This window comes from Geospiza fortis, unplaced genomic scaffold (genome assembly GCF_000277835.1).
Source record: "Geospiza fortis unplaced genomic scaffold, GeoFor_1.0 scaffold11, whole genome shotgun sequence".
Taxonomy (NCBI): domain Eukaryota; kingdom Metazoa; phylum Chordata; class Aves; order Passeriformes; family Thraupidae; genus Geospiza; species Geospiza fortis.
In genome coordinates this window covers 13,594,929-13,609,853 of record NW_005054304.1, presented here as the reverse complement: position 1 = coordinate 13,609,853, position 14,925 = coordinate 13,594,929, and the positions used below count along the sequence as shown (strand labels likewise).

General features: G+C 37.8%; 1 protein-coding gene across 1 annotated transcript in view; it reads right to left on the bottom strand.

Moving 5' to 3' along the window:
• Nucleotides 1-14,925, bottom strand: part of COL25A1 (collagen type XXV alpha 1 chain) — a 299,366-nt gene that overhangs the window by 53,901 nt on the left and 230,540 nt on the right. The window contains exons 15-19 of the mRNA XM_031066491.1: nucleotides 8,709-8,762; nucleotides 7,097-7,123; nucleotides 4,682-4,726; nucleotides 718-750; nucleotides 518-553 (exon numbers count right to left, since the gene is read on the bottom strand). Of these exons, the coding sequence (XP_030922351.1) occupies nucleotides 518-553; nucleotides 718-750; nucleotides 4,682-4,726; nucleotides 7,097-7,123; nucleotides 8,709-8,762 (195 nt within the window). The remainder of the gene's footprint in view (nucleotides 1-517; nucleotides 554-717; nucleotides 751-4,681; nucleotides 4,727-7,096; nucleotides 7,124-8,708; nucleotides 8,763-14,925) is intronic.

Sequence of the window (14,925 nt, the reverse complement as noted above, 5' to 3'; positions counted from 1 at the left end):
CAGGGGAATTTCTTACACTGGAAGGAAGAACAGAGCAGCACTACCTGGTCTGTGTCCTTCCAAACACACTGTGTGCCACTGGTGGTTTGATTCCCCTCACAGGTGTATGTGAAAGGTATTCTAACCAATATTTATTTCCTTCCTGATGAGATCTAACAGTGTACCACAGTTTGAAGATTAATAGTCAAACATGCAGGGTTAGCTTGTGATGACCCAAGGAGCAGAGCCATTCTTTGTTAGTCTCACTAGCTGCAAAGGGGTAAGCTTTCAATTCAAAAAGTGTGCTGGGGTTAGAAGGGAAGGTGGGTTAGTCAAAATTGCTCTTCATGTTAATTAGCATCATCATTCCTGTGCCTTTCTAAAATACAAAATAAACATAGACCAAATGTGTACAGCCTTGGGCTGCTAAATTGTACTGCCTCAGACTCATCCCAGGTAAGTGCACTGGTAACACAGATTTAACATCATTTATCACAAATCCAGCAGAGAAGGAAAACTGAACATTTCCAAGCAGTACCTTTTGTCCAGGCCGCCCAGATTCACCGGGTTCACCCTAAAAGAAAACAGATGAAAGACATGAGATCTGAGAAAACTAATTAAAGATGGAGCTGTGGAAAACTGTAGTATTAATGATACCCAAAATGTCTGTGACACTGTGAAGTACCATGGACCAACCACCCCTCTTCTCCCTGCACAACTTCTTTAGAACTCCATTACCTTAATTCCAGCCGCAGAAGAGCCAGGGTCACCCTGATACAAAATCCACAAGAAATAATCACTCTTACTACATAAACTATTTTCCAGGAAACACATAAATCATGTAAGAGTACAGCAACATTATAGACCAAAATAACTACATAGCAAGACTGCCTGTTTTCTGTGCTGTTTCATAGGCATTTAACTAATAATTACATCAGTGTGATTCAGAAAAAGAGCAGTGTTGTTTTCAAGGCCTTGTAGAGAGAGATTTAGCTTCACTTACCCAAACACCTATTATAGTTAACTTCAGATTTCACAACTAATAATGTAGATCTAGTAATTGCAGATGTTGCATAAATGTACTTCACACAGCCAGAATATGGGACATACTTTGACATCTCTAAATTGCTGATCTACATTAAAAATAATTCACTGTTATTTACAAAGAATATGAGCGACCATTTGACCTAGTATTATAAATGGCAAGTGTCAAGACTCAACTGACAACATTTTTTGTGCTAATGAAGATTCACATTGAAAAAAAATCCCATTGACCTATGAGTTTATCTCCATCAGGACAGGTCATAGTTTTATTTCCTCAACACTCCAGGGTATTTAAATGGATAAATTAATGCATGCAGGGCTATAGTTTACATGATGAGACAGTTACAGTAATTTACATATTCAGGAAAGGTCTGTGTTCTGAGAGGACATCTAGCACTCAAAAATATTTGCCTACATTTTGCTGGGTTGACTGGATTTCACAGGCACTGATATGCACAGGACAGAGGATCAGGGTTTTTTTTTCTTGAACAATATGCCAAAGAAAAAAAGAAAAAAACCTACTGAAAAGTTTGCTATTTAGGCCATATACTACTAGATGACTAGTGTGCTTCTATTTGAAAAACTGTTTAATTATTCATTATGCAGAATAAACATACATCATTCACTGCAAGCAGCAAGTTTTACATAGCAGCAGCTTCAAGTTCTGAGCAGCCTGCCAGTGATTTACATAGGTAGGATAGAAGCAGAGATATATAAGCAGAGTATAAATGTTCAATATTCTTTGTACAAAATACAAATAGGGGGTACCCATTCCTGATGTTTCTGTGAATGCCATAGCTGGTTTGGGCATGGCATCTTTCTGGTATAGTCTTATACAATTAAATTGCACCAGTTAACATGCTCACTGGCCTCTGAAGAATAGGAATACACAGTTACTGCAGCTTGCTCTTGAATGAAGAAAACACAAAAATCAGTATTATGATATTGATACATGCATGGAAACCTGAGCTGCCTCATTTTAATAGATCTGCATGAGTGACACTGCTAATATCCCTTACAAGCATGTACAACTAAAAGCCTCAAACCTTTTATAGCTATAAATGGCCAAATCAACTAGTAAGACACATTAAATGGTTAAATATTCCAAAGGGCAATGATGGATATGGAGAAGATAAGACACAAAGTATTTATAATCCACCTTCATGCAAGAATAAAAATTAGATCAAAGAAAAAATTACTGTACAGTATGTTCACAATTCATTGCTGAGTCAAGACAGTTTGCAAATGAAGAAACTTTAGCAGGGGAACATGTATAAAGAAGGAAGATCCTTGTTTTTTTCTAGGGACCAAGGCTACAGTGGAAGAACAGAAGTAAGAACTCAAGCTTGGCATTGACACTGTCTTCAACAACTCAACAAAGACATTTTAATTATAAAGTCTCAGGTCAAGAATTAAGGACCCAATCCTTATTTTTGAGTGTCACTAGGTACAGCAGTTCAGTAAACAAAGCTACATTTTTTTGCACAAACCAGAACCTGCTCCTAAACCAAGCCTGGATCTGTTGTCATGTAGTATCTCACTCTCCCACCAAATGAATAAAAATTTATCTCACAGAAACTCTATTCAAGCTTTCAAAGAAACGTATTTAAGTTTTATGGAGTACGGATTAAAACTCCTAAGCAAAAACTTTCCCCTATGCTGAAGAACAGGAAAGAATACAAACCCTGTTAAGTAGCTCAAGTGTAAAGTAATGACACCAAGTTTAATGCTTACTCCTAAATTATCTGTCAAAAACCACCCTCATAAGCTCTCTAGAAAGTGCTGTTTGCAAAGCTACCTATCAGAAACTTTAAGCTGCAGCTCTCCTCTAAGAACTGTATCTTTTTTTCTAGGTGGCAGATTGTCTTGTAGGCAGGGAAAAAGAGGAAAAATATTGAAAATCAATGAAGTCGCAGCTCTGGAAAGTCTGGCAAAAATGAATGCAGAGGACTCTAACATTATGGCTAAAGCAGTGCACTCCAAACGAACAGAATATATTCCTATGTCACCATCCCACCTCTGAAAATAATATGAAACCTAGAAGAAATGGGAGACTTCTGCATTATGAAGTTCAGGAGGTATCTTGAAATTTCTTCAGATACAGCAATATAAGAAGTCTCCTGAGAACCTCTACTTTCCACAAGTTGATCCCAACTCAACTGTCCAACTGCTGAAAGTTCACACAGCAGTATTTAAAACTTTATACTTGAGCAGAAAGGATCTCCCACTGAAAGAAGAAGAGAACTTTTTTCTTTCCTCAAAAAGGATCCCAAACAGGGGGATGTGCATGCCGCTGATCACAGGGCAATATGGGCATCCTTGTGCATGCAAGCTCACCCTCAAGGCTAATGAAACGGAAAAGCAAGAGGTGAAGCTGCACTAGGCTTCCCAGAGAGATTATAACGTTACCATTTACTTGTTGTAAAGCCACCTATCTGAGCCACAATCTCAATTTATACTTGTAACCGATTATATTCTTAAATCACGTAAGAGTGGATCAAGATTATGTTACCAGTACACATCATGTAACAAAGTAAATAAAGTTCTTAAGACTTTCATCTCTATCAATAAGTATGACTGCAAATAAAGTATTATTTAAATTAACTCCAAAAATCAAGTAACTTGTCTGTTCTTAAATCTAATGTCTATTTTTAATGGCTGATTTTAGAATATGCCTTAAAATCCTTGTGCTCTTCAAAGTAGAGATTTACTGTACCCAAATGATAGCTCCTGAGGGATTTGCATGCACTCCTTACCAGTGATAAATCCACCGTAAATTTCTCCTTGAACTGAAATGCTGCAATTGGTTAAGCATCACACATGCAGGGCTACAAGAAGAAGAGCTTTTGTTTCTGCCCAAGCGTAGTCATTAAAATAAATGTTTTTTAGAAGCATATCCGTTCAAAAATGATAGCCAGAAGAGATCAATATGCCTGACCCTTTCTCATGTGCAACACAGCCTTTACCCTGACTGCTAAAGACTGGCTTTTGTAAGGAAACCACACTGAAAATTCCAGTTTGATTTTCTGAGCATGAGTCAGAAAACTCAGGAAAATAGAAATTTTGACAAAATCTATTTTTTGGTGATTTCTACAACATCTTCATACTCTGCAACAATGAACTAAGAAGGTATAAAGTGAGGTTATTGTTGATGTCATTTGGAATAAAGATTTAAAGTGTGTTTATTGTCAACTCTTGATTTTTCAGCTGCCAATCTGGGAGGGAAGTTGCCTATCACTATACCACAATTTTTGTCCCATATTGGTTTGGTCCCACTCTTTGATGGAAACACAGAAGCGGAAAAGATAAGAGGTACACCAGAAAACATTGCTGTAATTCAAAGGGGCAGTTCCAGCTGGCAGGTTGTGACCAAACCTTCTGTATAATGCAAATTTCAACAGAGGAGTGCTAGCTAGAACCATGCTGATACATTCTATACTAGGGCTACAGCTGTATAAAGAAATCTGATGTTCAGTTGGACAGAGCAGTGAAAATTTTTCTGCTGTCCATAAAAACGAACTTAACCAAATCACTCACCTTTAAAAAAAAATCTCAAAATGCATTTTTCTTTTGAAAAAAATTACTATTTTCATTATTTGGTTATACCTTAAGCATACCTAAGGCACACATTTTCTTCTCTGCTAAGAAGTGTTGTTACCTTTTCTCCTGTGTCACCTTTCAGTCCATTCTCACCAGCATCCCCCTATAATTGAAACACACATTACATTTTAATGATTTTCTGTAAGCACACAGGATGCAGAAAAGAGTCAGCATTCTAACATGATTAACAGTGCAAGTTGATTTTGTTCATCAGATAGTCAGTCTCTGTGACATAGTCAGGAAGTGGCTATGTCTTACACAGACTTCACTAAAACTGCAACCCCTTTCACAGATCTGTAAGAAACTCCCACCAGAAAGCATCAAAATACCTGCTGGTATAATCTACCATCTTTCTCAGTTCACTGCAGTTTAGCAAGGAAGGAATGATTTAATGATTCCATGATGATTCAGCACTTTAAATTAGAAATACATTTTTCTTCCCAACACAGACACATTCACCTCAATGTACCTAATAAAATTCAGACAACTGTTAGACAATCCCAGTAGTTTTTATTGAGATTCTCAAGTAATTTATAGCATACACTCTCTGAGTCTGAAATCCTTCATGAATGATTTACAAACCAAAAAAATATTCACTAAATGCCACTCTCCAAAGATCTACCAATGACTTTATCTCTACATAAATTCTATGCACTGTTTTAAAGAAGTGATATTCAGATAACATTTTCATGTCTGAGTAGATATTTTCTAGTCAAAAAATGCCCAACATTTTAAAAGAAAAAATTCACAATATTTATCTATAAAAAGACCAAATTTGCACTCAGTCATGTAACCATATAAGAAGTCCAGACTACATCAAATATGCTGTATGTTGTTTTATGTTAAGAACACAGGCTAAAAATTTCTGTGGAACTTGAGGGTCGTTTAAAGCACAGTAAGTATTAAAATGCAAAAAATATAGATAAAAACAAAGCCTAAGTAGACTAAAAACACATTTCTGGCCTTGGTCTGATAACCAGTAGTACTGTTCTAATAACATTATTCAGTATCTGTCAGATTGTTCTGGAAACCTCAATGTGAAATCCTTTTGGAGAAGACTTAGAAATTTATATATCACAGCCACTGATAGAATGGGAACCAGCTTACAATCTAGCAGCACTTTAATTAAGGAAACATACATGAAACATGGAAGAGTAACAGCGAGGAATGTTACTCAAGTTCAATTAACATGATAAACTTATTGAGGGCATCTATAACTACACATTTTAGAAAAAGACAAAGGATAATTATGGAAAAATAGAATGGTTTTAAGTGACGAAAATTCACCACATATTAAAATTCATAGTTATTCCTTTTATGTCTGAAAACAAACTAAGGATTACTGAAGTACTTTAAAAATATCATTTTAACAGAATAAATTATTTCATGATGCATATTTCATGATTACATAGTTCTGCATGTGGGGTACAGACTTTCAAGATTTCCCTAAATTATTTTTATGGCGTGCTTTTGAAAATGTGAAATTAATATCCTTGGCAAAGTATGCTTCCAGCTGCTATTACACAGATTTACGTGGATCTGGAAGTGAAATTTAGTTATAGCTGCAAAGACACAGGTAAACATTTCTCAAGAGCAAAGTGCCACTCAGTACAAACAACTTACTTTTTAAACATAAGGTCAGTATACTTGCAGAAGATGAGGCTGTGCATGGATTCCTACTCAAAGTAAGTCTTATGCTATTTCTCAAACTGCCCCTTTGAGCAGGTGAGGAAGCTCAGGTCTAAACTCACTGTGCTCCTACCAGCCACTATGCCTGGAAGAGCAGAACTATAGTCTCCTTTTGCAGCATGGAGCTTGTTCCACCCCCTTGTCTTGCCTTGGTATGACTGGACATCAGAGAAGCAATTTCTTGCTAACTCACTGCAAGTAAGAGCCCCATCAGTGTGCCTCTCCAGACAGCACCACTGGAGATCAGGGGGCAGACTCTCTTGCTCTTACTTAAACTGATGCAAACACAAATGGAGCATTCAATTTTTATTTTTTATTCCATTTTTATTTTTTATTCCGTTTCCATTTTTATTTTCAGTATGTGGAGAGCTTGTTATCCAGGTATCACTTGGAATCTATGTAGTTTTACCATTCTGTTACCTAATTGTTTATTCCACACAGGTGTCAGAGCATCAAACCCAAGTTATGAGAAATGTGTGGATCTCTAATTTATTCAGACAGGCTCATAATTTTCTGAGACTCACCACAGTTAGGATTAGTTGCTTGATTGCTCATCTGTGCAGCCTTTAACACACAATCACTGCACTCTGTAACTAATCCCACTGCAGTAATCACAGATCAATAACTTCCATTAGCAGGTATTATCTGACCCTTGGAAAGGCTGCACTGTGCCACTTAAGTTCTAGGTAGGAGCTGTGGTTTTTTTATTTTTAAACTCAGGATCAGTGCACTCCAAGCAAGTTACCCAAAACAGAAACACAACAAAGGAAGTGAAACATCTCACCTTCTCTCCTCTTTCTCCAGGATCACCCTAAGGAAAATAATTGGAGCAAAGAAGTCATAAGTTACCAACTCAGGCAGAAATCTGAGTGTTACCTTTACTATCATTAGCTATTACTAATGTTAGTATTACTATCCTTACTAATAATTATGTCACTACTGATGACAACATCTCAGATGATACAATACAACAAGAAAATCTCTGACAAACAATAAAAGATGTAAATTTAATAGATCTCAATGGACAATACAACTTCAATTTTTTTTTTCTTTTTAAAGCTTCAATGGTCTGCATTTGAAGACCTCTCTCTCTCTATTTTGTCCTAGACCCTGACAAACAGGCATATGTCTTTGAGAAGCAGCCTGCAGGCACCTAGGTGGCTCCTACATGTGGTTCTCCTTGTTTTGGGAACAAACAAAAGAAACAAAAAGTCTGGATGTGAAGGGAAAGCCTTATGATTCTGTCAACGGCTCAGAAGGTTCCTCAAGAGAGAGAAAATGCCTTAAGTGTCTTGAACAAATTCATGACTATTCCAGAGTAAAGATCCTTCAGTGCTCTCTATACTCTCTGTAACAATCTCTGTAACAAAAAGATGGCTTATAGCCATTACTTTTTTCAAAATTAAAACGTGCTTGAGAAACTGTAAAAGCACTTTTGCACTCCAGTCTGACCCTGACAACTCATCTCTGCATTTGTGGCTCAGAGTTGCACTCTGGCTCATCTTTGCCCCTTCTGATGGCTGGCAGTTGCTAGGCAACTCAGAGACTACAGCTGTGAATACGAATGAAGCATCAACTGCCATAATTTGGCTTCTTCTCTATACAAAGTAAGAAAAGGTCATGCTCCCAAATGGTTTGTTTTCATTCCTGATGGACAAGCAGCCAGTCAGTAAATGTAAAGAGGCTGCCTTGCATGTCTGTCAGCAGCAGCATGATGCACAGAATCAGCTGAGGAGCACATGTGCACCAGGGACGCTCACTCGCAGCTGATGGGATTAGAAATTAGCATTACCCCCTCCAAGAGGCCCACAGATCCCATCATCTTGGACATGTCGAGTTTTCTTTTAAATGAAGTTATTGTCATAAGCTTTATGCTCTATCTCACTTGTTCAATATTAAAACAGCAGAACAAACTACAGAACAATAAAGTGCAAAGAGTCACTCTGATGTAACAAATACAGACTGAGACATGCTCCTAATGAGGCTTGTTGCTAACTTCCATAATAGCAGGATCAGCCCTCAAGACTTCACCCTGACATTTGTCAAAGAACTGACCGCAGAAGTTCTTGAAAAGAAGCCTGAAACACATTGTAAGGGGCATAAACAAAGCCTTTCTGGAAAGGTCCCCAAATTCCCAAACACTTGCAGGCATACTGCATTCAGCTGGCAATGGATGCCTATGAATCAGTGCCCCCGACTGGAATTATACACGCACAGCGGAAGAAAATGCTTCTTTATGGTGAGATGTGTAAAGCCTCTTACAGCACTGATCACTGGAGGCAGTAGATCATTAAAAGTCAGTCAGAATATAAACCCAAGCTGGAAAGCACAACTGTCATTTACATATGCACTCACATGCTCTGTGCTTCTGTTTTTAATTCATTTTCAATACTGACCTTGAGCCCTGCTTCTCCCTTCTCTCCTGCTATGCCAGGCAAACCAGGTTCACCCTAAAGGCAAAGAAAAAGAAAGATGAAGTTAAGAAAGACATGATGAAATAGATGAACCTTCTCATAATGGGACAGTAATGATAAACACAGTTTTAAAAGACTCTGCAAAGATGTAGTCTACAGCTGGGCACTAAAATTACTTATTTTGTCAGTTAGGGTGGATTAACTCTAACCCATGTAAGGTAAGAAACTATTCTTCTGAAAAAGGTGGAAACACAGATATCACACTAAACAGGAAGGAGACTTGTGACTCCTGATTCTTAAAATCTGTCCAATTAGCCTTAAAAGTACAGTCTTCCCAGCAAGACTGACAATGCTTTCCTCTTTTCTACAACTTAGAAATGCTGCAAGAAAGGCTTGTTTTAATTTATTTTGACATTTGTGTTTCTGGTCTCAGATGGAAAAGAGATAATGAAAAAAAATGAGATGGGCCTGTTTCAGAAATGGAAGAATTTGGAAAAGCAGAGAGCTTTTCAATTTTTTAAATATACTTTGCTTATCCATTTTTTATACCAGTGGTTGAAAAGTGGTTTTAAAAGATTTAAAAACTGTCAGCATTACATCAATGCTCCAAATTTTGGGTATCTTCAATGAGTAGTACATTACTCTTCTACAGTTTAAGGAGTCATAAATGATTTTCATTAGTCAATCAGCAAATAATGCTTATTTTCAATCTTCTTTCCCATTTTCAATTTTAAAAATAAAGAAAAGAAGCCAACAAGAAAAAAAACCAAGTCAAAGAAAAAACCCTCTAAAAATATTTTTTAGTGTTTATATCCCACATTTATGGGAAAATGACAGATATTCGTTTTAGATAAAATAATGTAATGGTTAGACTTACTGTACAAAAACCAGAGGTTATAGCTTACTGTGTAAAAGCTTCTGCAGATGTATATCTCAGTTTCACAAGAAATACCTCTGACAACCCTCACATAGAGAACTGCATCACGCTTCCAACATGGCAAAGCGCATTAAAATAAAAGCCAAAGAAAGATTTTTAAAAGTCTGCAGCTTGGTCCTTCTAAAAGCCCTTTGCTATTTGAGTGTAGGAAAAGTTAAATCTAATAGCTAACATAGCAATCAAATTTGGAACAGTAATTTGTATCCGTAAGTCAGTGAACAATTTTCACACAGTGTTCAAATTTAGTACACATCATGAACCAATCCTCTACTCAAAAGTTACAGAGGCATTGAGATAAAGGCTTTTCTAAACACAACAAGACATATTTTCTATTCCTCCATTAAAGTCTCCTATTAAGAACTTATCTCTTTCTTACTTCTGCAGGCAGATTTAATCACAGATGTATTAACTCTGATTGTCCGTGAAAGCAAGTTCCATTGTATTTCTAAATTAGGTAACGGAATCATTAATTACATTTTAATTTCCTCAAGATTTGCACTGTTTCAAAAAACAAACAAAAAACCATCGAAGTTCTAGCACAACTCTAGTGAGGCATTTTCCAAGCCAGAGCAAAAAATAGGTACCTTGAAGCCCTCAGGGAATGAAATAGTCACTTGTGTCAGCCCCTTCTCAAGGCCCCTTCGTACTACAGTAGCTGTGAGGCTGATAAAGTGGCACAGGCATTTGATATATGAGTGCTCAGGATTTGAAGCTGTTGGAGATTAGGTGTGAGTGTCCTAAAGGATTGACCTAAAAGGCTCTTGAAGAAAATTGCCAGTTGACAAAACGAAGCAGAAGGGACCCATGAATATACACTTGTTTCTCCTCATCCCCACACCCCAAACACGCTTGCTTCTGTCCCCTTCATTTTCAAACAGCTGCTGTCGGCACATGCTTTAAAGCTGATGCTTTAAATCTCTAATCAAATGGTTGAAGTCCCAAGCTTGCACTTTCCTCCCAGGTTTACATATCAGTGCTATGGATGCAGAGGGCCACTGCTGTGACAAAAAGGAGATCGCAAAAACAGAACAGAAAATTATTTTCTTTGGAAAAAGTGAAAACCTCAGCCTGTCACTCAGTCACAGTAAATCCCCATGCATACCAGCAATTGCATTTCTGACCTATGTGCAACTGCTATGCTCAGCACTACACTCACAGTAATGAAAGTACTAGGCAGAGATACGTGAAGTGCAGAAACTAGCTCTGGGAATGGGAAAGATTGAAGGCAAACCTAAAAGGATAACACAGAAATGACCTTGTGCCTTTATGGTTTTGAAGTGATTATCATTCTCTTGCTAATGTTCAGAAGAGCAGGGAAAATATTCTTTTCCCTATGTTAGACCTTTATTTTCTTGTCTATACAAAGAATCAGTGAAAAGAGGTGAACATGTACAGCCCATAAGATGATCTATGTCCTAGCCCTGATGAACATTCCCAGTGCACCGCTAAACAAGCTTTGTGCCAGGGAGCCTCCCTTTGTCACTCTGCACGTCTTGCAGGCATGGCAGTCTGGCTTTATGTGCAGATATTTTTACAATTCCAGTAAGCCTTAACATAAACCCCCCAAAATAAACAAGAAAAACCAAACCACATAACAAAAATAAAAATGCTTTGCTCAAAGTAGTTATGAAGCAAAGAGCTGTTAACTTTTGCAGACGAGTAGATTCTTCCTTACTCAGATACTGTGTCATTTTAGACATGTTCATCCCAAAAAATGATTTTGATTCTTGGCATGAAAAAAAATTATAATATTTCTGTTAGGAAGTATAGTTAGTTATTTTTCTTCTGTTTAGTTCCTTTTATCTATTTATTATTAAAAACATGTGTTAAAACCAGAGTGCAAAATGCTGTAAGAGTAAAACTGGAGTGTAAAATGCTGTACAAGTACACTTCAGCCCCACAGGTTGGTGTTTTGGAGATGAGCAAAAAGCACAGCTGACTTTTAAGAGGCTGAAAATGATGACCCTGTTATTCAAGGAGTGATGCATGCAAGGGAACACCGGACACTCAACAATGCCATTCAATGCAACAATTTAAATCAGACTGCTTTTCAACCTGATAAAATGGAAGAAGCTATAAAGCTAAATCCCCAATGTCACATGTTTTTTACATTCACCAGGCCATGGCTAATGTCTTTCCTGACTGCTGTTGTAGTCTCTTTAATTGCATTGACAGCAAAGGTGTTAGGTTGCAGAAACTATTGTCTTGAGCACATCAGCTAGGTTTCAAACCAAGGCAGCATATTTTTATCTTTTCTTTCATAGAATCACAGAATAATTGAATTTAGAAGGCATGTCTGGAGATCACCTTTGAGACCCTTACTTGGATTCTACCCAGTATGTCCATGTCTTTCTTGTAGTGAGGAGCCCACAACTGGACACAGTACTCCAAGAGTGGCCTTGACAGTGTTTTTTTCCCATTTAAAGAGTAAATTTTTGTATAGTACATCTAACTTTAGCTTACAGCTCACCCTTCTCCAGTCATGAACCCCTGAGAAATTATTACTCAGTAACAGAGTGATGGTAATCATTCTAAAACTTTCTAGTGTCAATAAAACCCAGCCCATGATCCCAGTCAGAGAATTTATGAGGGCTAAACTGCAACCTCACACAAGAAAAATATGTAAGACCCAGAGAAATTGTGTGAAGGTACCCTAAGAGCATCCCCTTGGAACTTTTCCCTAAAAGGGATGGAGAGTGGGGAAGATGCTGTAGCGAGGGGTGAAGTGTCTCGGTACTCAATTTAAATCAATTGTTACTTACCCCTTCTGCCCTTCTGCATTCTTATTCTCAGCTAAACCATACTGCAGAAGTTGTCCTATGCAATGAGCACTGTGTGGAACTACCATGATACACCAAAATAAGAAACAATTCTCTCTCCTGGCACTGAGGTGGGCTGTGATTTCCAAAGGCCACCTCAGCAATGTGCAGCTTAACTGACACCATGATGGAAAGAGCAAGAGCTCCATGGGATGCTGGGGTACCAGCAGCATCTTACCTGAACATCCTCTCTATCAAGGTTCTGCTGCACCAAAGCAGCAACAAAACTACCAGATGCACAAATGTCATGTCCCACATTGGTAAACATGCAGATCTTGCATTAGAAATACTGTTTAGGTAACCCTTGACTTCTTTTTCATATGAAGTTATTTTTATCTTGCCTTTGTGTAACTTGAACAACCCCCTAACTCTTTCCTGTATTTGGGCAAAGAACAACTTTCAACACTCTGCTCAATAAATAGGTGCAGCAGTTCCTCAGATACTCTTGTTGTAGGGGCAGTCTTAATGCTTACACTGAAGTGAATCTGAATTTGGTGAGTACTCAGTTGTATAGAGCATTGCTTGGGCTCTGCTGGTAATATGAGAAAGAAATCTGTCAATATGAACTCATAAAATCTACTTCATAACAGGTCTGAAAATATATTACCCACCAGAGTCCATATTAAAGGAGTTGAGGCAGTTGAAAGCATGCTTCTCCTTACTGGAGTGCTTTCTGCCCCTGAGGCATATGCCTTCATATCCAGAATTAATCAGCTAAAAATAATATGGCTGGAGGCCCCAGCTTTTCTTGTTTGTAACAGAAAAACAGCCCAGAGGCTGCACCTCTGAAATAGGTCTTGTTTTGGTGAGATGCAATAACTCTCTACACCAGCTGGTTGATATCCACCTCACCCTGAAAGAAAGGCTGTCAGTATTGCTATATTTTTCAGTCACTAGAATGTAATCAATTTAAGGATAAGGAAACACAAGAGGCCCCAAACCTAATCCAGTCTAATTTTACTCTAAAATACATAGATGAGGACAGAGGGTAAAAAAGAGGTTTTTCAGATATATTACTATGATTTCCATTTCAAACCAGGGTGGAATTCAATTCCTTTCAACCGGCTTTTTGCACCCCTCAAAAGTAACTTAAAATTGTTTGTTTAAGGACTGGAAATCTCTCCTGGCCCACTCACCAACTGAAAATAAGTGGAAAGTCTCTTCAACAAGACTCAGCTGGCCTGCAAACCTGTCTGAGAATTTGTGAACTATATTTATGATGTTTCCTCCCTGTATTTGAAAAAATGTTAGTACGTGCATACCCTTCCTCATTTCACTGAACAAATTTGATATTGTCACCTTCAAAATGTGTTCCTACACAGTGCTGTACACAGTAATAAGGAAATACATGTAAATTAGAGAAACAAAAAACATGAAGAATGCAGTAAGAAATGTGCATACCCAGACTCTGAATCTACTGATATGAAGGAAAATTGTTGTGAGGTTTATCAAATTGCTATTGCAAAGCTACCAGAAGAATTTGAAATGAAGGGATCTATCCTGACTTCCCATTCTGTCTTCAATATACTCTTAGAAAAAAACCCACCAAAATATCACGTACTATGTAAGAAAAAGCGATTTAAGGAAGTTTAGAGCAAGGGGTTTATGCACTCCAGACAAACTCTTATTTGTAACAAAGAGAGTTATTTGCACAAACTCCAGAAACTGGGTTCCTTCAGGCCAAATACCATCTTAACTTAAGGAACCTCTGCTTTTCTCTTTATGTGCTGCTGCAGTCATTGACAGCACTTATCAAATCAGCAGCACTTAACAAATACCAGAATATATATTCTATATTTGCAGAGTTTAACTTTCCAAGAAGCCCTTTGTGGCCATTTCAACATGATTAATGTTTGGATCTGATATCCTCAGATCACTGCAACCTCCCAGCACCATGCAGAATTAATGCTTTTTTGTAATTTTCGAGTGCCTGAGGAACTTCTGCCGGGGATGGAGAAAGGGAAGTTTATCTGGCATTGCATCGTGATAGAAAGAAGCCTGTGGACTGCACAACAGTCTGCAAAGGAAAAGGAGTCTGAAAAGGAAAGATTCCTTATTTCAGCAGGTTTTGGTCCACTCCAAAAACAACACCATTCTCTCCAGCTGCAGGTACTGCTAAGCAGCTCCTTTCCAGTTACTGTTCTCCAGATAAACTTGCTGCAGTTTCTCAAATATAGGAACAAATGAAGACTGTAAATGTCCTTGCAAGACTACCTGTAATGTTTCACTGGATTTGGCCTAACGTGTGAAGGTTTTATGGCAGTGATTTTGTCACTCTGAATACAAGAAAAATCTACTAGTTAACAGTCCTGCAAAAACATGTGGGTTGTGTAAAATTACACTTCCTCTAATATCTAGAGACTGTCTAAGACAAGTGGTTCATATGTTAAGGGATTAAAACATTGTTCTAAGTGCACTCAGAATTTATGATCTCATTCCCAGG